This window comes from Mus caroli, chromosome 8 (assembly GCF_900094665.2).
Source record: "Mus caroli chromosome 8, CAROLI_EIJ_v1.1, whole genome shotgun sequence".
In the NCBI taxonomy this organism is placed as follows: domain Eukaryota; kingdom Metazoa; phylum Chordata; class Mammalia; order Rodentia; family Muridae; genus Mus; species Mus caroli.
Genome location: NC_034577.1, coordinates 110,926,859 through 110,949,862, shown reverse-complemented (window position 1 = coordinate 110,949,862; position 23,004 = coordinate 110,926,859). Strand labels below are relative to the sequence as shown.

General features: G+C 52.9%; 2 protein-coding genes across 4 annotated transcripts in view; one reads left to right on the top strand and one right to left on the bottom strand.

Annotated features, from left to right (window-relative positions):
• Positions 1-317: 317 nt before the first annotated feature.
• Meak7 (MTOR associated protein, eak-7 homolog) lies at positions 318-18,977 on the top strand. Of its 2 annotated transcripts, none has more exons than XM_021171023.2 (8): positions 318-429; positions 5,779-5,947; positions 6,621-6,851; positions 7,843-7,987; positions 10,997-11,425; positions 15,547-15,665; positions 17,100-17,279; positions 17,733-18,977. In XM_021171023.2, exons 1-8 carry the CDS (start codon positions 416-418, stop codon positions 17,847-17,849), a joined length of 1,404 nt encoding a protein of 467 aa, XP_021026682.1. In that variant the 5' UTR covers positions 318-415; the 3' UTR covers positions 17,850-18,977. The 2 variants fall into 2 exon arrangements, with proteins under 2 accessions (XP_021026682.1, XP_029336866.1); XM_029481006.1 differs by lacking the exon at positions 318-429 and adding an exon at positions 849-910.
• Positions 18,978-21,809: 2,832 nt separating this feature from the next.
• The window catches only part of Atp2c2 (ATPase secretory pathway Ca2+ transporting 2), a 56,840-nt gene continuing 55,645 nt past the window's right edge, over positions 21,810-23,004 (bottom strand). For both annotated transcript variants that reach the window (XM_021169895.1, XM_029480263.1), the window contains one exon: positions 21,810-22,152. In XM_021169895.1, the coding sequence (XP_021025554.1) occupies positions 22,034-22,152 (119 nt within the window). In that variant the 3' untranslated portion in view covers positions 21,810-22,033. The remainder of the gene's footprint in view (positions 22,153-23,004) is intronic.

Genomic DNA, 23,004 nt, shown 5'->3' with positions numbered 1-23,004 from the left:
GTGTGCAATGTCTCTGGAGGCCAGAAGAGGGCGTCGGATCCCCTGGAACTGGAGTTACAAGCAGGCCTGAGCTGAAGTGTGGGTTCACCTGTGTCCTCTTGTTAGAGCAGCAAGTGTTCTTAACGACTCTGCCACCTCTCCGGCCTCTGGTGTCATTTTTCCAGCTACAATTTCAGACAGCAGCTTCTGTTACTGTGGGGGGTTGGAAGGAGTTCCTCTGCGCCACTCGGACGGTGGAGTTTGCAGGCAGCGACAGTGGGTTCGTCTCTGCTGAGAATTCTGGGACCTACCTCTGTTGTGTCTGTCTCCGACACCAGAAAAGGCCCGGTAGGGCTGACAGCAAGCTATCCCACTCCTGGGGACAAGACCGGCTGGCATCTGCTTCTGTGTGTCAAGTGCTCTATTGGCTAACGCAATGGACTTCAGGAGGTAAGGAGGTCAGATTTTCCACCCTAGTTCTGGGGGGCTAGCCCCAGCTCAGGCCTTCTGTTCACAGTGCCCCTGTTCCCAGCCTCCCTCATTGCTCCCAGCTCCCTTTCTGGAAGCCCCCTTCTATCCGCTCCCTGCATTTAAACCCCCTGATCCGCTTCCAGCCCTTCAGCAGCTTCCTAGCACCTCCTAAAGTCCAAGTTCTCCCTCAGCTTTTGCAGAACCTGAGCAACTGTCAACCATCCCCAAGTGTTCTGCTGTTACAGACTCAAATTCTCCGATCCCAGGCCCCGCCCACTCCCCGTGAACTACAATCCCATTGGTTAAGATCTGACTCGGGCTCCACCTCTCAGTAGCCCTTTTTCAATTGGTGCTCATGACCGTCCGTCAGCGCCGTTGCTAGGGAATGGGCTGGGCGACCCCGGCAACCTTGCTGCCCAGGACGCACCGGAAGGAGCTCGGTCCCTGTAGGCCAAGGCTGGTGAGCGGGAGGGAGGGAGCCCGGGCGAGGCTGGGCATAGCTCAAAGAAGGAAGGAAGGCCTTCGGGGTGGCCTGAGCAGCCCCCAAGGAAGCTTCCCACAGTTAAGGCTACTGTCAGAGAAGCAGAGAGTGCCTGGGATGGGGTGAAGCTGGGCTCGGAAGGGATCCGTGGGCCTGCCTTGTTTTCCAAGACGAACCCAGAACCCAATAAGGTTCCTTCAGAGGCAAGCTCAAAACCAATTTAGGGGGAGGCGAGGAAGGTGCTCTGGCCTGCATTCCTGAGGGTGGCTGGGACAGATGGAGGGCTGCCAGCTGCAGACCCAGTAGGCTCCAGGACTCGGACATGGGCTTGGTGTGGCTGTTCTGATGGGGTGGTGGCTATTGACCCCAGGAACCAGACAGTGTGTCACGATCTCTTGGAGGCCCCATGGGAAAGAGTCTGAGGCACACTCCAGCCTGCCACCAGGAGCTTGGGGCTGCAAAGAGCTGGCTCTCCACATTCTTCGTGACACATGGAGCCCTTTTTATTCTCCAGGGTCCATCTGTGTTTGTCTTTGGTTTCTGGAAAGCAGAACCAGGTGGCGATGTTAAACGATTCACCCAAGCTTATTAAAGCACGGCAAGCCAAACTCCTTTTAAGGCCATGGGCTAGTGACTTGGTGATGGGATTTCACTGTTGGGGGGAGACTGAGCCCCTCCCGGAATGGATCACCTGGTTGGGGGGAGGAAGAAGGACCTGTTTAGCTATTAAGGGCAGTCGAGTGTTGAGGATGGACTCTTGCAGAGACTGGAATGTTCAAGGAAGCGCACAGGTGGGTTCAGGAGACTTAGATCTGGTCAGGCAAAGGCTTGCCCCTTGATTGTGCCCAGGTGGGAAAGAGGTCATTTGCCCATTGTTATTCAAAAACTGGAGTGGCCACCTGTGTATGGATTGAGACTGTAGAGCTCATAGGCCCTGTGTGGAGAACGGTCAGGGCAGTGGGTGACCTTTAAAGGGTCTCTCCACATCCCCCCCCCCCCCGCTTTCTGATAAGAAAGATGGCTTTGATCCTTGGCAAGTGTCTCTTTTGGGTTACAAGGCTGATACTCACTGCTACAAGTGACCTTACAGTCACTGAGAGATGTCTTCACCTAAGAAAGGTGGACATAGTTGCCAGGGGAAAGTCACCCCATGGACCAAGGTGTCCCCATGGAGGACAGAACCTCCCTCTGACACATCCAAGACCTTTCTCCGGGAAGCTGACAGATTGCTGGCCGCATGACAGAGCTTGCAGCCTAAAGGGAGAGCATGGGCCCCTGAGAATCATTCTTGCTGCACTGTGTGGCCCCAGTCCTCCCTGAGCTGTGGGCTCCAAACCTGCCCTTCCCCTCCCTCTGCCTTTCCCACAGAGCAGCCAAGCCCTGGCTCTGTCCTGGCATCTGGTCCTGTCCTGTACTGCCCCCGGTTTGTTTACCATTCAAGGTTTGGTGTTTAGCACTTACTTTCTCAATCAATCTCTGCCCCCTCCACCACTGCGGCTTAGTACTAGCAGGCTGTGGGGTATGCAGCTGGCATCACTGTGCAGGGGTGGCTCGTGCATAGTGGGGCAGGTGGTGCTGACCTTGGGGATCTCGTGGGGTCAGGGTGGATTTAAGCCCTTGGGGGCTTCTTAGGACCTGGTCGTGAATTAGCACTAGGAAACCCACAAAATGGAAGGGGAGGATGGCATCTACCTTTTCTGTCACTGTGACCAAACACCTAATAGAAGCTATTTAAGAGGGAAAAGATTGATTATTGGCTCACAGTTTGAGGGTACAGCTTATCCCAGAGGGGAAAGGATGGAAGTAGGAGCGTGAGGCAGCTGGTCACACTGCACCCAGCACCCAGTCAGGAAGCAGAGAGAGAGAGCACATGAGAGAGAGAGAGAGAGAAAGAGAGAGAGAGAGAGAGAGAGAGAGAGAGGGGACCAGTGCTCCACTGGTTCTCCTTGTTATTCAGTCCAGGCCCCCAGCCTAGGGAATGGTGCCACCCACAGTTAGGGTGGGTCTTCCTACGCCAATCAACCTAATCTCAAAAATCCTCCACAGACCCACCCAGAACCGAGTCTCCTAGGTGGTTCCAAATTCATAAAGTTGACCGGCAAGATTAGCTGTGACAGAGCGCAAACCATCTCCTGAGAGGCTGCCGGGGACACCACACATCAGTACACCTGTCCTGTTACCTCGGGCTAAGGCACAGGAGAGTGGTCTTGGAGCAGAGTCCCTTTTGGTGGCCTTCAGATTGGAGTCTGGAGTCAGGCATGGCCTGAGGGAAGGGCGTTGGGGTCCCCATGGAGAACAGGGAAGGACAAGGAGAGGGAAGGGTTCACTTCCGGGTGGGAGACTACCAGGGAGGTCCTCAGAGGAACCAGCTTGTGGCACTTGGCAGAGTCTTGCTGGCGTCCGGACCTCAGCAGCACCAAGCTCGTGGTTGGGAGGGCAGGGTGGCACAGGGTGTCTGCAGAATCTTGGAGGTGAGGTGGGGGAGGGGGCTCTTCAGGAAAAGTTGTGAATGCCAAACAGTTGGAAACAGGAGGTAGAGAAGGATACTGAGGGCTGACAAGGAGGAAGGACACCTCCCTGAGAAGGTATGTCTCCCATCTTACAGGCTTCAGGAGCTTGCTGGGGTAGGAGCAGCCACCAGCAGCCCTGGAGCCTCCATCCCTGACAGGAGGCTACCGCCTGCAAACCATTCCCTTGGTAGATTTCTTGAGGCACAACCGTCAGAAGCCCTCAGGCCTTCGGATGCCTGCTTGCTTCTAGATCGATCGATTGAGAGAGAGAAGACCTTACTATGTAGCCCAGGATGGGCCTTGAACTCACTACCCTGCCACAGCCTCCCAAGTGCCCGGCTACGGGTGTCACCACCAGGCCAGGCTTCCTTCAGATTTTCTAGGATGGGATGCAGGATGCTTTGAGGCTTAAAGCCCAGCCTGCTGGTGGAATATCATATGTCTGGGTGTATTGCCATGGGTCTGTCATCTGCAGGAGGGCGCAGGGAGAAACAGTGGCGAAGGTTTTGGTGACTTGGTAAATCCACACGCCGTTGGGTAAGGGAGCAGTAAAATCTGAGACCTCCTGTAGCCACAGGTGATGCCCAGGAAAGGCTCAGGGCTGCCCGGGTGTCCTCTGCCTTCAACCCTTGGTGAGTTTAGTCTGTGTCTGCCGATAGCCACCTTGTTCTGTGACAGGGCAGGCTCTCCTGAGGCATACAGTCAGTCTACAGTAGTAGCATCATTAAAGACCACCCCTGCCCCGCCCTCGCCACCAGTGCTAGGCAAGGCCAGGCTGCACAGATGAGATCAGGCACCATGTATGTACCCAGACGACCCAGCACCTGCCTCTCCCCATCTGCATGGCTGCTAACCACTCTTCCTAATTATATTCTAGCTCTTCTGTACCCTCTTGCTTCTTGGGTGGAAATTAAGATATCGAGTCACTTCACTGTTCCCTCCCCACACCCCTGACTGCAGCTCTGACCCCAGGCCTGGAACTACGTTGACATTTTCCATTGTAATTATCCCAACCCTGCCTCAGGACACTTCGAGGTGGTCACGACACTGTTCCTGGTAGTCAGATGGTTTCAGTGAACTGAAGAAGCAACACCTCCACCACCACCCCCACCCCCCACCACCGGGCTGTGCTTCCAAGCCTGGGGGACCGGCCTAGCTGCCACCCTGGACGCTGGAAGTCTGCCCTTCTAGCTGCTTTGAAGCATATTATTCTTCATGGTGGTCCCCCCTCCTAAGCAGCCCTCCCCCATCACCTTGCCCGAAACACCTGCAACATTGTATCTGGTGACCACAGCACCTGGAAGTCAGTGGCTGTTTAAAACTCAGCTGCAACCAATGATAACCCCGATAACCCGAGACCCAGATGGCTGAGCTACTGCTTAGGGTTGCAGTCTCTGGGGTCTGCTCAGTGTGACGACACAGCCTGTGTCCCTGGAGGGATGGGGTTCAACCCTGCTTCTGTCAGCTTTCAAGGTGAGGCCAGCCCGAGCTCTTGGCTGTAGAGTGCAGACTAGAGCTGCCGCTAAGAATCTTTAAAGCAGTAAGGTTGAATGTTGGAGTCGGGGGAGTGCAGAATGAGCCCCACTTCCAGTCAGCCTTTGTGATCAGTGCTTCAGTGAGCCCTCTGGAGGGACATGTCTTTAGGGAAAACTTGGTAGTATGGAAGCCTGACAAGAGCAGGGCCCCAGCCCCTGCCCCCCCCCCCAAAGACAGCAAAGCATAAAGGTTGGCAAGGATGGGGAGAGAGTGGGACCTTGTGCTGGGCTGGGAGGAATGTGAATTGGAGAACAAGATAGCAACTCCTTAAGACATCAAAGTTCCACTGTCCTGGTGTCTGAGGCTTGAAGCCTGTGGGTGGAATATAGAAACCTAAAAAGAGGGGCTCAAGGACAAGGGATTGCAGCAGCGCTATCTGTAACAGCCCCCACAGTGGAAGCAGCTCAGATGCCTGCCAGTTAGCGACAGGTGAACAAAATGTGGTATGTCCATACAAATGGGCATATTATACAGCCACAAAAAGGAGTGCTAAAACATAGCTATGTAGCTCAGGCTGGGCTCAAGCTTATAGCCTCCACCACCCCTGCTTCAATCTCCTGAATGGTAGGATTATGGGCCACACCACCACAACATGGCCAAGAAGTGTGTTTTCAGAAGGAATCTAGGCTGCTTCAGTTAACTTGGGGGGGCCTTCATACTTCACGTGTGCCCGCTGTTAGTTTCCACCCCATCAGATTAAAATTTCCATCGGAAGTATTTTAGCTGCATTTTGCAGTGAGCGGTCTTCAATACTTCTGTGACTCTCATGTTGTGGTTTTTCTCTTTCTTTCCGGTCTGCAGAGAGTTCCAGAGAGCGGGCAAGATGGGGAATGCCAAGAGCCTGTCGGGCCAGAAGATGGCCTCAAGGTTCTTGCCCGAGGAGCAGGCTGAGGTAGACAAGCTGTTTGATGTCCTGTCATCTAGTGAAGGCGGTGTGGCAACGGGGACATTCTCTCTGGAGGCGATGAAGGCAAGAGCGACCACATGGGGTGGGGATTTAGGATCTGCAGTCGTGCCAAGCGCTAGAAAGGTGATTTTAGGTTGAAAGGCCCCTGCTTTTGGCATGGTTGACTCTGTGACTGTCACAGCTACACCGATCTGTCCTCATAGTGTGGAAAGTATCCATGGGCCATGGGTGAACAACACTCTCACCCTGCTTTTTGAGACAGAGTCTTGGTGTATAGCCAACACTGGTCTAGCCTGGAACTCACTGTATAGCCCAGGCTGACCTTTTTTTTTTTTTTTTTTTTTTAAGATTTATTTATTATATTTATGTGAGTACACTGTAGCTGTTCTTAGACATACCAGAAGAGGGCATCAGAACCTGTTATGGATGGCTGTGAGCCACCATGTGGTTGCTGGGAATTGAACTCAGGACTTTTGGAAGAGCAGTCAGTGCCCCACTGAGTCATCTCTCAAGGCCCCTAGGCTGACCTTGATAAGTGGTTCTCCCACCCCCCCTTAGCCCTCTGAGTTGCTGGGACCATAGGTGGAAATGTACAGAGTCTTACGTGTACTAAAGCGAGGACCTGGTGCCCGGCATGGCCTCACGTGCCCGTGGTCCACACGCTCAGGTTGGTCTTGCCCTCAGTTCGTTTCTCAGTAAACCCTGCTTAGCTCGCTCTTCTGTTTGTCCCCAACAGAGCCATGTCAAGGAGGCCCTCCCCGCAGCGATGGTCACCAGACTGTATAACGGCATGCAGAGGGTGAAGCCGACCGACAGGACACTCGGGAGCTGCAGGAGTGTTTCCAGAGAGCAATTCACTGCATTCCTGTCCCAGCTGTTGAGAGGGAGCTGTGAGGAAAAAGGCCTAATGGTTATGAACATGATCTCAGCTGCAGAGGGTCCTACAAAGACCAGAGATGTCCAGAAGGTACACACTTGGTGTCCATGTGTGGGGGACCCGGGACAGCGGCTTAGGTAGTGTTGTTCGCCAGCCTCAGGGAGCTGAGCTCACATAACAGTTTGGTTCGAACACTTTTTTTTTTTAATTTATTTATTTTATGTATATGAGTACACTATAGCTGTACAGATGGTTGTGAGCCTTCATGTGGTTGTTGGGAATTGAATTTAAGACCTCTGCTCATTCTGGTCAGCCCCCCTTGCTCTGGTCAACTCCACTGGCTCAGTCCCTGCCATCTCTCTGGCTCAAAGATTTATTTTTTATTATAAATAAGTTCACTGTAGCTGTCTTCAGAGGCACCAGAAGAGGGCGTCAGATCTCATTACAGGTAGACGTGAGACACCATGTGGTTGCTGGGATTTGAACTCAGGACCTCTGGAGGAGCAGTCAGTGCTCTCCCCTGATGAGCCATCTCACCAGCCCAATTCAGAACTCTTGAACTCGGGGTTTGGCAAGCTCTCAGGGGAGCTGAGTGTATAATTAGAAAAATGAAGGCCAGGCCTGGTGGCGCTGGCCTTGACATCCCAGCTACTCAAGAGGGTCAAAGGCCAGCTTAGGAACCTTGGTAAGAATCTGTGTCCAAATTTTACAAAAGTGGGGGAGGGCTTAGGGGTGCATTCTCACATGGTGGAATGTTCACCTGACACCCACAAAGCCCCGGCTTCCCTCCCCAGCAGCTTTTGAAGCTGATATAGTGGCCCACATCTGTAATCCCAGCCCTCAGCAGGTCGAGGCAGGGGGAGTCAGGGTGGTTGGTCCTCAGCTCCATAGCAAGTTGGAGGCCAGTCCGAGCTATGCGAAGGGCTGAGAAAAAAAAAAAAAAGGAAGAAAGGAGAAAGGATCCCTGAGCAGCTGTGGTCCACTGTGGTCATTACTGAAAGATAATCGTCACCGTCTTCTCACTGTGATGTCCTGGGGGTGGGCCGGGAGGGTTTGGCTTTAACAACGATGTATCTCCCAGTTCACAGAGGACCTGGTGGCCTCTGTGGCGCATGTGCTGACCCACCGGAGTGAGCTTCGAGGCTGGACCTGCAGGAAATCCGAGGTGCCCCCTGACAGTATGCAGGCCATGGTCGCCCAGCTGCTCTCTGAGATGAAGTTTCAAGGCAAGCGTGGAACTGTCCTCTTGATTCAGACCTAGGCGTGATGGGGACAGGGGGCTACAGTTGCCATGACTAGAGCCTCCCAGGGAGGCTTGACTGTGGCATATGCCTGCCTCCCTCGCCCTGCGATTGCTGTGGGGTATCCTTGTCTACCTCAGCTGTGGAGAAGCCATTGTGACATCACACGCGTCCTCCTCTGGTTTCAGTGTCTGAAATCCTTTTCCTTGGTCAGTCTTACAGAAACGACCTCAGCATTTTTGTTGATTTTTTAAAAAAGGCTCATTTTTACATGTGTGAGTTGTGTGTGTGTGTGTGCGCGTGCGTGTGTGTGCATGCAGATGCCAGTGAAGGCCAGAAGATGGTGTCAGATCCACAAGAGCTGGAGTTACAGGTGGTTGTCAGCCACCCAACGTGGGTGCTGGGAACCAAACTCAGGTTCTCTTCTAGAACAGCGTTCGGTCTAACGCCCAGAGCTGACTCTCCAGACCATTTAATTAAAAACTAAACTATTTTTTTTAAAGATTTATTTATTTATTATATGTAAGTANACTGTAGCTGTCTTCAGACACTCCAGAAGAGGGCACCAGATCTCGTTACAGATGGTTGTAAGCCACCATGTGGTTGCTGGGATTTGAACTCTGGACCTTCGGAAGAGCAGTCGGGTGCTCTTACCCACTGAGCCATCTCACCAGCCCCACTAAACTATTTTTAAAAGCAGTCTAGGAGCCGCTTCTCTCCTGCTTTCCCAGTCCATTATCTCTGTTATTCTCATTATATCTGTTATCTCATTATATCTGCATTAGCCTTGTGTCTTTTTAGTTTCTCTGTGTGTGTGTATGTGTGTATGTTTGTGTGTATGTGTGTCTGTATGTGTTTATATGTGTAGGTTTTTGTGTGTGTATGTTTGTATGTCTGTATGTATATTTGTATGTGTGTGGTGTGTGTATATGTATATTTGTGTGTATGTGTGTGTCTGTATGTATCTCTGTGTGTATGTATGTATGTGTGTATATGTGTATATTTATGCTTGTGTGTATATGTGTGTGTACGTATTTATCTCTGTGTGTATAGTGTGTGTGTATGTATATGTATGGTGTATGCGGTGTGTCTGTGTATATGTATATGTATGTGTGGTATGTGTTGTGTATATGTATGTTTGTGTGTGGTATATATGTGTGTGTATGTATGTATGTATGTATTTCTGTGTGTAGTATTTGTGTGTATGTATGTATCTCTATGTATTGTGTGTGTGTGTTTGTTTGTACATGTTCATGTTAGGCATCTTCTTTAATCGCTCACTGTCTTCTATCTTGAGTCAGGGTCTCTCACTGAACCTCTGTGCCTCCCCTCCGAAACACTGAGGGCACAGAGCACAGCTGTGGGTCTGAACTTGTGTCTTCAGGTTTGCTTAGCAGGGACTTTACCAACACAGTCACCCCCTGCCCCCGCCCGGCCCTGTCTTCCTAGATTCTTACGGTTTAGATGATGAAGTTGAGGTCGGCCTTCTTCAGGGTAGATGTTTGGAGCTGTAAAGTTTCCCTGTAAGTTTGCAGTCCTTTGGCTGCATCTCAGAGGCTCCCATGTGTGGCCTCAGTTTCCATTGTTCTTAGTGTTTTAACTCATCTAGTTAGTTTTATTGATGTATGTGTATATGTGTACACGTGAGAGTGCCTACAGGAGCCAGAAGAGGGTGTCAGGTCCTCTGGAGCTGGACTTACAGGCATTTAAGACAGGGTGTTGGAAATCCAACCTTACCACCAGGTGTGGTGGTACACGCCTTTATCCCAGCATTCAGGAGGCATATCCCAGCACTCAGGAGGCAGAGGCAGGCAGATCTTTGAGTTCGAGGCCAGCCTGGTCCATAGAGCGAGTTTTAGAACAGCCAGGGTGACACAGAGAAACCCTATCTCCAAAACCAACAACAACAACAACAAAGATCAACCTTACTGAGTTCACACTTGGGTTTCCACTCCCGGGGAACAGCGTGAGCAGAGCCTTTGTCTCTTTCTGTGAGTTTAACCATATATGTTCCTCCTGTCTCCATAGCAACTTAGCAGGCTCTAGCATCACCTCCGCTTTACATCTGGGGACCCCAAATTGAAATCCCAAGAGTGGCTATCCTGTCACCCTAACTCTTTGGAGTTAGGTTGTGGTGATTCACGCTGTGAATATTTGGGGGAAGAGACTTGGTCAGTAGTTGATGAAATCTGCCCTTCCCAGGGAGACCAGCGGGTGCTCCAGGATCTACACCCCGCCAGGGTACAATATACATTTCAGCCTTCTGTTGCCCTCAGCTGAGTGTGACCTCTGCTGACACTGGGGCTGAGGGATTCCCAGGCTGGGCTTCCTTGTACAGACCTCCCACTGTCACAGGCTTCCGAAGTGCAGTTTGAGGAGAGGGAAAAGCTGAGGGAATATCACAGTCAAACTGTTCAAATCAATACCCGACAACGAAATAGGCCGGCCCACGAAGTTTCAATTTTCCTAGTGGTCACATTAACAAAGAGCAAAGGTGGGCTTGAGGTGTGGCTCGGTTGGCAGTGTCTGGTATCCACAAGGCCTTGGCTTCGAGGCCCAGCACTACATAAATCCAGTGTGGCAGACACAGATCCATGACCTCAGCTCTTGGGAGACGGAACCAGGGGGTGAGAGGTCAAGGTCATCCTCAGCTACATAGTGAGTTTGAGGCTAGCCTGAGCTATATGAGGCTAGCCTGAGCTACATGAGATCCTCCCTCCAACAAGAACAAAATTAAAGAAACGGAGAAGGGACTTTCATTAATGTATTCAAAATATGCTTCTAATCTGTATAATGCGAATATTGTGGTATGTTACAGTACATTGTCATAGCCGGTATTTAAAATTGGGAATGCTCATTAGACCTGTGACCTATCCCAGCTCAGATGAGCCATCTCCCAGTGCCCTGTGACTTTTAGATTGGTTTTCAAAGGCTTGGACAGTGACCATAAGGTGGCACGGTGCGCTCAACTATCTTGATTTTCTCTTCCCTTAGATGGCTACAAGTTCCAGGGCCCTCAGTGCCTGGACCAGGTCTGCGACCAAGCCATGATCGAGGAGTGGGTGTTCCACGTCCCTCACGTGGGCGTGTTCCTGAGTGTGGTCGTCCACAGGGGCCTGTGCCTCCTGGGTTCATCCTTTGATCTGTCCACGCTGGTCCCCGAGTGCCTCGCGGACCAAGGTGGGCGGTTCGAGAGCATCCTGGATGTGCTGTCCGTCATCTACCTCAGCTCCCACCTGGCCCCGGAGCATCGGCAACGCTGGCGCCTGCTGTTCTCCACGCAGCTCCACGGGCAGAGCTTCTCCCAGCTCTGCAGCCACATTACCAGCCAGGGGCCCAGCCTGCTTGTCCTTGAGGACAGGGATGGCTACGTCTTTGGTGGCTTCGCCTCCTGCTCTTGGGAAGTTAAACCTCAGTTCCAAGGTAAGCAACTGGTACTGTGCAGGGCAGGGTTAACTGCCAGCCTGGCACAGCCTTGAACCTCAGAACCCCTGAGGAGGGTGTCTTACGTTGCAGGTCATACTGTGACCCTCCCTTCCCCCAAGACTTTGTTATTTACTGAGAATACATGTTTCTGCTTGCAGTGTGGCTCAGTCCTTCATACACAGCTCTAATCCCAAACAGTGAAGGTAAAGTTAGTTTGTAGAAGGAAGCACCCATGTTTAAAAGTGATGTCTACTTGAGTGGCAGACAAAGTGACGAATCAGAGAAAGGTTTGAGAGACTAGGATATTCTCAACTCTGGGGAGAAGAGAGAGGAAAGGGAAGCTACTTAGAGATGGGGAGAGAAGGAGGTGGTAGTTTAGCCAGATGACACAGACAGGTTGAAGAGAGAACAAGCCAGATGCAGGTGAAGACAGAATGAGCCAGAAAGTGAGAAGGAGCCAGGTGATTAGAACAGATTGGTAGAGTTGGTTGGAGGTGAGGCAGAGCAAATATTCAGGGGAGGCAGAAAGAGAGAAGCCAGATTGAATCAGTCAGCGTGGACAGGAGGTTGGAGCCAGAACAGCTGAGTCAAACCACCTCGCCAGAGATCAGAAAGAACTAGAAAGGGTGACTTTATTCAGCAGTAAATCTCAGAGGCTTACAACATTCTAGGCCTAGATGGGACTGGACACAGGCTAGAAGCTTCCCGGACTAGGCCTAGGTTAGCAGACCGAGGCAGTGAGCCTCAGAGACAACACTTATATCAGGAGAATAAAGATACTGTAACAGTCTTAGGGGTTGTCCAGAGTAGGCTGTTAATTGATGTGGGAAGACCCCGTCCTTTGTCAGTGGCGCCATTTTGTGAAGATAGCTAGCTGAGAGCAAGTGAGCGTCGTGGGGGCAGTCCCCGTCTGCCACGACTGTGGATATGGTGTGCCTAGCTGCTTGAGTTCTTGCCTTGACTTCTCTAAAATGACTAGCTGTGAGCTGGCATCATGAGTCAAACCACTTCTAGCCCTGGGCTGCCGCTTGTCCGGGTCTTATCAGAGCAACGGACATGGAACCAGGGCACTGGTTTTTGTTGCTGTAACCAACTACCTGACCAAGAGGCTGTGTTGTGGCTCACAGTTTTCAGGGGTACAGGTCATCATGGGGGGTCAAGCCATGGTGGGAGCAGACATCTGCTTGCCTACATCTTGGTGGCTTCGGAAGCATTATACCAGGGCTGGAGAGACGTGGTAGCAGGGCTGGGGATGGTGGACAGCTGTCTGCAACTCCAGTTCCAGGGCATCTCCCTCTTCTGGCCTCTGAGGGCCCTAGGTACACATGTGATACACACACATAGATGTAGGCAAAACATTCATGCACACACATTTCTGTGGGGGGGGCAGGGCGGAAGTGGCTCTGGGCTGTCACCTCTAAGACCAGAGAAGCTCTTCCTCTGCCACCTCGAGGTCCCATACTCCACGTGTTCAGACAGCGAGCCCGTGTGTGTGTGTGTGTGTGTGTGTGTGTGTGTGTGTATGTATTCCTCACTCAAATCCTAGCAGGGGCCTCAACCCTGAGCACACTGTAGCTGTCTTCAGACACCAGAAAAGGGCCATCTGATCCCATTACAGATGGTTGTGAGCCACCATGTGGTTGCTGGGAATTGAACTCAGGACCTTTGGAAAAACAGTCCTTGCTCTTAACCACTGAGCCACCTCTCCAGCCCCCTCCAGTGGTTTTTTTAACTGCAGTGGAAGGACCATGCTCCTGTTCGGCATCACAGACTTCTTCTTTGGCCCTGGCTGGGGTGGGGTGTGGGTGGGGGAACTAGATGGATGCGCGGGAGGGGGTGTGAGTCGCCTCCTCTTAGGGACACGTGCTCATTGCTCTGCCTCTCCCCCATCTCCTGCCTTTCTGCTTTTGTGGCTTTGTTGGCTGCAGAGGCTCCATGTATGACCGAGTCAGTTGTACCTTTTCCTCACGGCCCTCACTGGAGCTGTCCCCAGGTTCCTCCACGGGTGCCAGGCGTGGTGCTTCCTGTGCCCACAGACGATCCGCTCTCACCCAAGGTGCCAGCACTGGTGCCCCCGTGTTACAATGTACCTCAGTGCTTCCTTATCTTCCCCCTGCAAATGCAGCTCTGGAGCCTGGGGTGGGGTGGGGTGTGTGGGCGTGGCTGCCATTCCCCTCTCCCCAGAGCTTCCGGTCAGAATGGTTTGTCCAGGGTTTTTGCATGTATGTACTGTTTGCCATGTTGTCCTAGGAAGGGCTTTCCCTGCACCCCACTAGGCAGTCCAGGGAAGGCCGCACCTCACTGCGACCCCCGCAGGCTCCACTCGAGGGTTGAGTGAGATCTAGAAGAGCCCCACTTACTCAGTGCTGCAGGTCTCAGTGGCTTCGAAACAGGCAGGCTTGACTCTGGTGAGGTGGGTGCTTCCAGACCTCTCTTGCTCTGAGCCTGGCAGTCCAGCAGAGGGCAGCCACGCCTGCCTGAGGAGTGTCGTCAGCTCAGAGGTGTGAGGGAATGGCACATGGTTTTGGTGGGGTTTTCTTTTCCTTGGTGCTGGGGATCCCATGCCAGGTTCGCACCTGCTGCCAGGTTAGGCCATGTTCTGCCCCAGATCAGGCTGTGTTTCCCTGATGTGTTGGAGTCCCGAGGTTTTGGCCTGAGCAGCCGGGACTTTGTCTCAGCTCTGGGCTAGTGCTGGTTCTCCCGCGTCCTTTTCCTGCGTGGTGACCAGCCGTGATGCTCGCTTGTGTTTGCTGCAGGTAGAAAGCACAGCACATCATACTATGGCGATGATCCGGCAGGCTCAGAAGGGCACGGCAGGGCTCTTAGGTCCTTGCTGGTGGGCCGGGGAGTGATCTTCACAATGTGGCCTCCTCAGCCCAGGCTGTGGTCCTGTCCTTTTGCCTGGTGTATTGGGGCCCAGTAGTCATTGAACAGCACTGGACCTCAAGAAATGCCACTTGTTTTTTTCGTCCAAATGCAGAGGTCAGGGGAATGGAGGATCTTGCCCATGCCAGGGCTTTAACTGACTCCCCTCACCACAGTACTCCTTCCTTCCCTCCCTCCCCCTTGGATTTCTTTTTGTCTGTTTGTATGTTGTTTGGGGTTTGGTTTTGTTTTGTTTTGAGACAGTATGTAGCCATGGCTGTTTTGGAATTCCATATGTAGACCAGGCTGCCTTGAGCTCAAAGAGAGATTCTGAGTGCTGGGACAAAAGGCACACATCCCACTTGAGTGTTCTCTCTCCCTATCCGTCTCCCTCCCCCCTTCCCTTCCTCCCTCCCCCCTCCCTCTCCTCTCCCCCTGCCCCTCCCCTCCCTCTCCCTCCTCCATCCTTTGCCCCTCTCCATCCCTCTTCCCCTCCCCCTTCCCTCTTCTCCCTTTCCTCTCACCCTCCCCCCTCTCCCTCCTTTCTCTTTCCCTCCCTCTTTCTCCCTCTTAAGAGGGTCATGCTATATCTCAGGTTGATTTGTAACTCGGTAGCCCAGGCTGGCCTCAGACTCAAGGCAATCCCTCTGTCTCAGCTGCTCCTGTATTAGGATTCTAGGAGTGCACATCCACACCAGGCTGAGTGGGCATCCTTTTTACATCCTGTGTACCCACCCTACATCCTGGGATGACGGTAGACAGTGACCATGCTCTGTCCCCATCCTGGCAGCCCTGGAGGTGTGCTGCCTCCTGCATGGTGTGTTCTTTCTCTCTCTCTCTGTGTGTGAGCAGCCCCACACCACATCGCACACTGGCCTGTGCAGGCTGTGCAACAGCTGCCCACATCTCCATGGTGACCACCTGCCTCTGGCTTAACAGGAGACCCACTCGCTTCTATGCTAATATTCCTGGATAGTCCATGCTAACATTGGGAAATGGTCTCAGCTCCTGTGGCCAGGTCTAAAGATGGCCACATTGTCCAGTCACTGCCATTGTGTCCTTGTGCCCTCACCTTCTCCATCTGAGATCCCAGACATCCATAAGGCTTGTCTTGTGTGTGGTCTGGGGCCTGGCCCCCGATGATGCACAGGATCTTTGTTGCTGTGTTCTGAGACGCAGCCTGCTGGTATCTGCTGTTCTTTGTGTCTGTTTCTGAGGCAGTGACTATGTCCTTGACTCTCTGTCACTTCCAGGGGACAACAGATGTTTCCTGTTCTCCATCGCCCCCAGAATGGCCACGCACCTGCACACGGGCTACAATAACCACTTCATGTACTTGAATTACGGACAGCAAACCATGCCCAACGGACTGGTAAGGGTGGGGAGGGGGATGTCCCACCAGCCAGGGTTCTCTGTGTGGAATGTGCTGAGAGCCAGTAGCAGGGCACATCTTCCTCAGTGGGTTTTCCCATGGTTTGTGTGCAAACAGCCTGGCCCTTTCCCTGGACCCCAAATGATTGGTCTGTGTCCTGAGAGCGTGTTGGTGGTAAACACATCACAAGTCACTTGCCATCCTGCCTCACGGTCGATACGACCACCCCACATGATGAGCCTGCACAGCGAGCCCGTGTGCTGGGCTTGGTGGTGGGGGAAGATCCCTGAGCTGAGGGTTCTGGGCACTGGGTCTAGTGGTAACTCGTGAGACAGAAAATGGACTCTATTTGTGGTAGCCATTGTCTTGTCTGTTGCTAGCCACAGAAAGGAGGGGAGGGGAGGGGAGGCCAGGTCAGCAAGGGCAGCTGGATGTAGCAGGGCAGATACCTACAAGGATGTTTGGCACGGGTAAGAGCCATCCAACCTGCTGGCTTTTTTTTCTTTTCTCTACTTCCTGACAAGTCTTCTCATCCGTATTTGGTGAGCTGAGAGCCAAGGCTGCCCACTAGAGCAGGTCAGGGGTTCCCTAGCAGGTTTCCACCACAGCAAGCAGGAGGGGCATGGCCAGATGACCAGGACATCAGAGTTTAGGCACAGGACCCCTCCCGGGATGGGCTTGTCTGTCAGTCTCAGGAATAGTCTCAACGCCCACAGGAACCATTCGTCTCTGGCCCGGGGACCAAAAGCAGCGTCTAGACATAGGCTAAGATCCCTATATGTCCAAGATAGAAGGTCATCATAGCATGTTCCTCAGATGCACCAGGGACAAGAGGGTGTGACGGAGGTGACATCAGCACAAAGCTGTCAGGGAGGCAGGGTAACAGCTGGCTCGAGCCAGTGGTGGGACTTTGCAGTGGGAAGAAGGGCAGTTGAGTCGCCACTCCTAGCCTGCCACCTTTTCTGAGGGAGTCACTGGGCACAGGTTGGTTTCCTGTAGGGTCAGGGAGCAGATGGGTTCATAGGGGTCTCTCTGCTCACCCCGTCCCTGAGTACTACCTGGGACATGCAGGGAGTCTGCAGATTTTCTAGGCTGCTGTGCCCTATGTATGTGCCCTCTCAGGAGAGAGCTGTGGACTGTGGTCTGCTGATAACCATAACCGCTTAGCAACCCGGAACATGATTATAACCACAGCCCAGGAAAAGAAAGCCAGTCCCGAATTCCTATTTTCCCAATGTCTCTGGCTGGTTCCGCTACCACCCCTCTTTTTGAGACAAGGTCTTTTAGACAGGCTGGCCTGGAACTCTGTGTAGCTCAGGCTACTCAAGACCTTAGGATCCTCCTGGTTCTCTGGCGTAGTCAAGCCTGTTGTTTCTGAAGCCCCTCCTCCCCAGTGGTTGCTGACACTGTCACCTGTCCCCGCTTGCTCTACAGGGCATGGGTGGGCAGCACCATTACTTTGGGCTTTGGGTGGCTGCTGACTTTGGGAAAGGACACAGCAAGGCGAAGCCGGCGTGCACCACCTACAACAGCCCACAGCTGTCTGCCCAGGAGGACTTCCTGTTCGATAAGATGGAGGTGTGGGGACTTGGCAACCTCTTAGAGGAATATGAGGTGAGTCCTACATGGCAGTGACCTCATACAGAGCCACAGCCTTTCTGCTGCGTGAGTGCGCGCATGTGCGTGTGCTTGTGCGTATGTGTGTGCGCGCGTGCACGCATATGTCTCCTGTCCTTCTGGGGATACTTTGGCTTTACCAGCTATGGGCTGTGTCAGGATCCATGCAGCAAAGTGGAGTGTGGGTCTGCCTTGGGAGTGGGGTCTACCTAAGATGCACACCTTGCCCAGCTAGATGGCCCATTGCCCGCCCTACCTGTCTGTCTGCATGACCCTGGCAATTACATCCCAGCCAGAGAGGCTTCAGGGTACTGTGCCACCTGGCTACTTTGTGGCTCCTCTACTCAGATACGCCAGCCACTATGAGGAAGTCACTGTGTGGTCTAAGCTGGTAGCCGCTGCTATCTCCTTGTGTACGTCCTGAACCCACCAACTCCCTCTCTTCCCAAGGGCAAGAACAAGAAGAGCGTCCTGGACTCAAATCCCGAAGCCCGTAGCCTGTTGGAGATCAGCGGACGGGCTCGGCACAGCGAGGGACTGCGGGAAGTCCCCAGGGATGAGGACTGAGATAAGGCAACCTCTTAGAGCTCTCCTGGATGGAGAGCATCCTGGAGCAGGGGCGGGACTTCCCCAGGGATGCAGAGCAGAGAGCGTCTAGATTCCTCACTGCTGGGTGAACAGAGAGAGCTCTTCTTACCCTCTGTCCCAACTCCTGCTTAGCCTTAACACAGAGCCACATGGTTGCACGCAGACCATCACGGACACACTTAAATCAGAACACAGCCATGCTGAGAAAATTCCTCTGAAGCCATAATCGATGGGTGTTGCCTCCCAGGGGCCCTGAGCGTGGGTTAGAGCCTTGGCCTTAAACTTTGTCTTCCGTCTTTTGTCCATGGCATCCAAAGACAAAGAGGCTTGAAACCTGCTGGGGCTGGTGGTTGGGGGCATGCATTCTTGCCTTGTGAGGGGGCACCATGCTCTGAGGTCCCTGTAAGTGCCCCGATGGCTCAGCATGAGTGGCAAGACAGGGGTGCTTAGATGAATATCTTGGTACTGTGTGAGAATACCCCCCACACACCCACCATGCAATTTGTGGGTTTGTAGCTGAAGATCTGAAGGAAATGTCTCTGGAGGCGGGTTCTCAGAATGGGCCTGTTGTGGGGGTCCTGTTTTGCTTTCTCAACTCTCTTTAAGCCTGATGAGCAAGGGTGGTGGAAAGCCAGACCCATCCATTTACCCAGAGACCAAGCCTTTCCTGTGCTGCTAATCCAAATATGGGACCTGGGACCTTTGAGGAGACTTGAAGTCTGCATGCTTGCCCAATGTGTGCATAACACCCACCCATCCCAGATGCCAGTGGTGGGTGATATCTGGCTGTGGCTGGGAGTGTCAGCCTCCAGGTGCCTTCTCTGAGGTCACAGCTCAGGGCTTCTCAGGAGGGAGATAGGTCATGGGACAGCATGACTTACTTCAGACAGACTCTAGTGGTCCCCAAAGACTGAAGATGACTCAGGTGGCCAGGCTGCCCATCACACTGCGAGTGATGGCCACCCAGCTCCATCCACTCAGAGGAGCTGTGGGCCCTTGAGACCTCTACGTCTTGTTTGTAAACCTCTACGTCTTTTGCTGTAAACTTCAACCTTTACGGATCTGATACAAGTTTTACTCTTGCGTATACAGTTTGTCCACGGTAAAGTCTGGTATGTGCATTTCCCCAGTTCTGCATCTTTGCCCAAGAAGCTCCTGGAACACTCCACACTACAACCTTGAGCCTAACAGAAGGTCTGAGGGGAGACCTTCCAAACAAAAGTGCCATTTCTGTGCACGGATGGATTGGCATGTGGTGCTGACAGGGGCTGGGCCATTTTGGTTCTCTTGGCAAGAAGCCAGTTGTCAGTGGTCTGTGGGATAGAGATAGAAAACACTAGAATCTCCAGACGACCCCTGTGTAACTTCACAGAACTGGGTCACTGTGCTATGAAGTGTGTCTTTTGTTTTGCTTTGTTTTGTTTTGAGACAGGATTTCTCTGTGTAGCCCTGGCTGTCCTGGAACTCACTCTGTGGACCAGGCTGGACTCAATTGAACTCAGAGATGCACCTGCCTCTGCCTCCCAAGTGCTGGGATTAAAGGCGTGTGCCACCACTGCCTGGCAAGTGTCTTTTGTTTGTTTGTTTTAAATAAAAATGAGGTCGGTCATGCCTTTCATTGGTAGCAGGCTTGGCGTGGCCCCTTGGGAGGTCGTGACACCACGGCCCCCATTCTTTCTGACCTCAGTGCAGGGCTGGGATTCTGCTTAAGACAGGAGGGCCTCACAAGCGTTTGCTCAGAGGGTGCAGCCCTCTTGCGGCATGGTATGGGTGACAACAGGCTTTTCTCCCCATACCTCTAACAAATTTCTCAGGGCACAAAGGCTTGTGGGATGTCAGACAAGCTCTGAGGAACTCCTTGTTCCCTGAAACGGAGGACTGAGGTCTTCTGTGAAACAGGCAGAAGAATGAAGCTGTGAGCACCACAGAGCTTCCGACAGGCAGAGGCTGAGCCAAGCCCAGGAAGGACGAGGAAAAGACCGTGCTGCACACGTGGTTGTTATGAGTGCCTGAGTGAGGGGCCGGAAGGATGGAGAGGACAGACAGCTCTGGGAAGGTTTATCCCCTCCTTCCCTGGCTTCTCTGAAGGCCACTCCCTGCACACCAGGGCACAGCTGTGTCTGCACAGGGTCTGTCCTGCAGTGGGAGTTGCTCAGGGTTCCTCTCCATCTTTCCCCATGATGTTTGTGTCAGCTGTGCAGATGCAGCATCCTGAGAGGCAGGTCAGCACCTGCTGAGAAGCTGGCTGTTGCCATAGTGACCCTTGCTGTGTTTGGGATGAACTGAAGATTAGCTGGTTTAAAAGATGCTCATTTTTCTTTCTGGCAGTGCTAAGGAATGCAGTGGCTATAGTCTTCCCAGGCTGAGGTACAGCAGAGCTCTCTTTAACTCACCTCCATAATGCCAAGTACCTGCCTGCTCACCAAGCAGTGGTGGTGCACAGCTTCAGTTTTCAAAGTGCCCCTCTGGCTTTCTAGGGTGCACCTCTCCACCTTGATCTATAAGGATTTTTTTTTTGAGGGTGGGAGAGATGGCTCGGGAGATAAGAGCACTGGGTTACAGGTGAGCCCTCTCTGTACTCCTGTAGCTGGGTTTTTAGGTGAGTCCCAGGTCTTGAACTCACATTGTCAGACTTTCACGGCCCTGCTTTATCCACTGGGCTGTCGTCTCCTCAGCCCCTGATACCCTTCGTGTTGAATAGTATGCCTTTCCTCGACTTAAGTTACTTTAAAATTTTTTATTTATATGCCATATATAAACGGGCATTTTTGTCTGCACGTATATCTCCGTCTGCAGGTGCACATGCATAGTAGTGTGGTGCATGCCTTTGCGCAGGTGCATGTGTGTATGTGCATGTCTGTGTATAGTTATACATTCTGGGCAAATGTTCCTGTGTGTGTTTATGTGAGAGAGTACACTTGGGTACACGTGAGCACACGTGAGACTTGTCTCTGATGCTTGCTGAATCCTTTCGTATTGTGACCCCCCCATCCATGGGTATCACAGAACCAACTGTCCGTCCTCTTGGGATACAAGAGCATGGGCTTCTCCTTGCTTGAGAAGGAAGTGTGAAGGGACCTGAGAACCCAAGATGCCAGCCAGTGATGCTAAGCAGCTGGTCCCCACTCCCTCGGATAGCCACCATCATGGTTTTTGTTCATCTATAGGTTGTCTTTTGAGTGTGCAGGCATGGTTCCTCCAGAGACATGACACATCTCCCCATGATTCATGTTTTCAGTGTGGGACTGAGCCCAGGGGCTCATCTGTGCTAGGTGGATACTCAAGTTCTAAGCCCAGCCCTTTTACTTTAAGGGGCAGAGGCAGGGGGATCACGAGTCTTGCCGAGTTGCCCAGGTTGGCCTCGAGCTATATATAATGTTCTTGCCCTAGCTCTCCGAGTAGCTGACATGTCAGGTGAGTGCCCGGCTTGGTGACACCTCCACTGCCTCCTCCCTGACTCCCATGGAGAGTGAGTCTGTGAGTGGGTGTGATGCCGACAGGTCACATGCTTCGAGATGTTTGGGGAGGAAGCTTCTGTTTGTTTCCGAGGCCTCCCTGTCAGGAGTGGGCTTCATCTTGGCGTCTACAGAGTGAGAGCTTTGCAAACGCTAAGCACCATTGTGCTGCCAGCAGAGCGAGAGTGAGTGTCCAGGTCTGTGGAATTTCAGCTTTTTACATTTTCACCTCTCATTAAATGCCCCGCCCACACTCAGAGATGGTGTGGTGTTTTCGTCTTGAATCAGGTTTTACATAAATCGTACTTTTGGAGTTTTTCCTCCCCCTCTAGAGCACAGGGGATTGAACTCCACAGGGCAAAGCTCTTTGTAGAACCGCATCTTAGGTGGGGATGCAAGGCTGCAGAGTGGCCACGGTCCCGGTGGCCATGAAGTCCTATGCTGCTACACGGGGGTGTATTGCTCAAGCACAGAGAGAAACGGGTTAAATAAAAAAACCACGGTGGTTTAATAAATAGCGCCATGTTTCAGTATAATAAGCTCCACCCTGTCCAGTGCGGGACATGGCCCAGGAGGACAGGCGGAGCCAGTGTCTGATGCTGCACGGTCCTGAGATTTGCCCCTTGGAATGGTTAGTACAGATGGATGGGGACAGGCCAGAGGCACCCAAGCACACAGGTCAGTCAGGGCCTTGACGCACTGGTTCCGTTACACAGCTTCAGGGAGCATCTGAGTGGGCCTGGCTCTGGACAAGAACTTTTCCCAGAGCTTGAGCAGCTCCGACAGAACGAAGACAGATGAGGCCAGGCCCGTCAGCAGCAGCAGGTCTGTGGGAAGAGAGTCCCAGACAGTAGTGCCCACCTACAGGCCACCCGCCACATTCTCTGCCTTCCTCTTCACCCTAAGGGGCTTTGCCACCCTTGAAGGGGCCAGGGTCCTCCTGTGACATCAGATGCTCAAGTCACCGTGGCTTTGGCAAGCTGACTTTTCCCCTCCGTGGCAAAGACTGCTTAGAAAGTTGCCTGTGGGTTCCCTGTCTTCCTGAGGTGCGTCACAGGTCATGCAGCGGAGGACCTCATACCCCTAGTCCCCCTACCTGCACCTCACCAGTGCCAGTGCTGGGATTATAGGCCTGCCTAGGTCACGTGGAGCTGGGGGTGGAGCCAAGCGAATGCTTTGCCAATGGAGCCCCATCCCAAGGATTTTCTTTGCACGTGAACGTTCAGGCAAAGGCCAGAGATGGACTCTGGCCGCCGCTGCTCTCCACCTTCCTTTTGTGAGACAGCGCTTCTCACTGAACCTGGAGGTCACCATTTTCAGCTAGGCAGGCTGACCACTGAGCTCCATCAAGTCCCCAGCAGTAGCCTGGGTCCTGAGGACCTAACCTGGGTCCTCATGCTGACCTGTGTCCCCAACTCCTGGGTTCCCTTTCACTGCTCCCATAGAGCGCTCACTGGGGCCCTACCGGACCCAGATTTCAGGTCACAGGGAGGGCTGGCCCTTCCTGGCCTGTTCTGAGGTCTCAAGTGCTTGCTCCATTTGCACACCCATGTATCCATCTTGGGCCTGTAGTGATCTGCGCTGGAGCAATGGCCTGCACTGCACTAGATCTGAGAGCTGACCCTCTGTCCCTTGTTCCTGGATAGAGGTGGCCAGTGACCAACATGGGACAGAAGGAA

What these genes read in the sequence shown, in the direction of transcription:
- Meak7 (XM_021171023.2), top strand. An exon ending in CTCTGAGATGAAGTTTCAAG is followed by an intron (nt 7,988 to 10,996) that starts GCAAGCGTGGAA and finishes CTCTTCCCTTAG; the next exon opens with ATGGCTACAAGTTCCAGGGC. An exon ending in AGTTAAACCTCAGTTCCAAG is followed by an intron (nt 11,426 to 15,546) that starts GTAAGCAACTGG and finishes TGTCACTTCCAG; the next exon opens with GGGACAACAGATGTTTCCTG.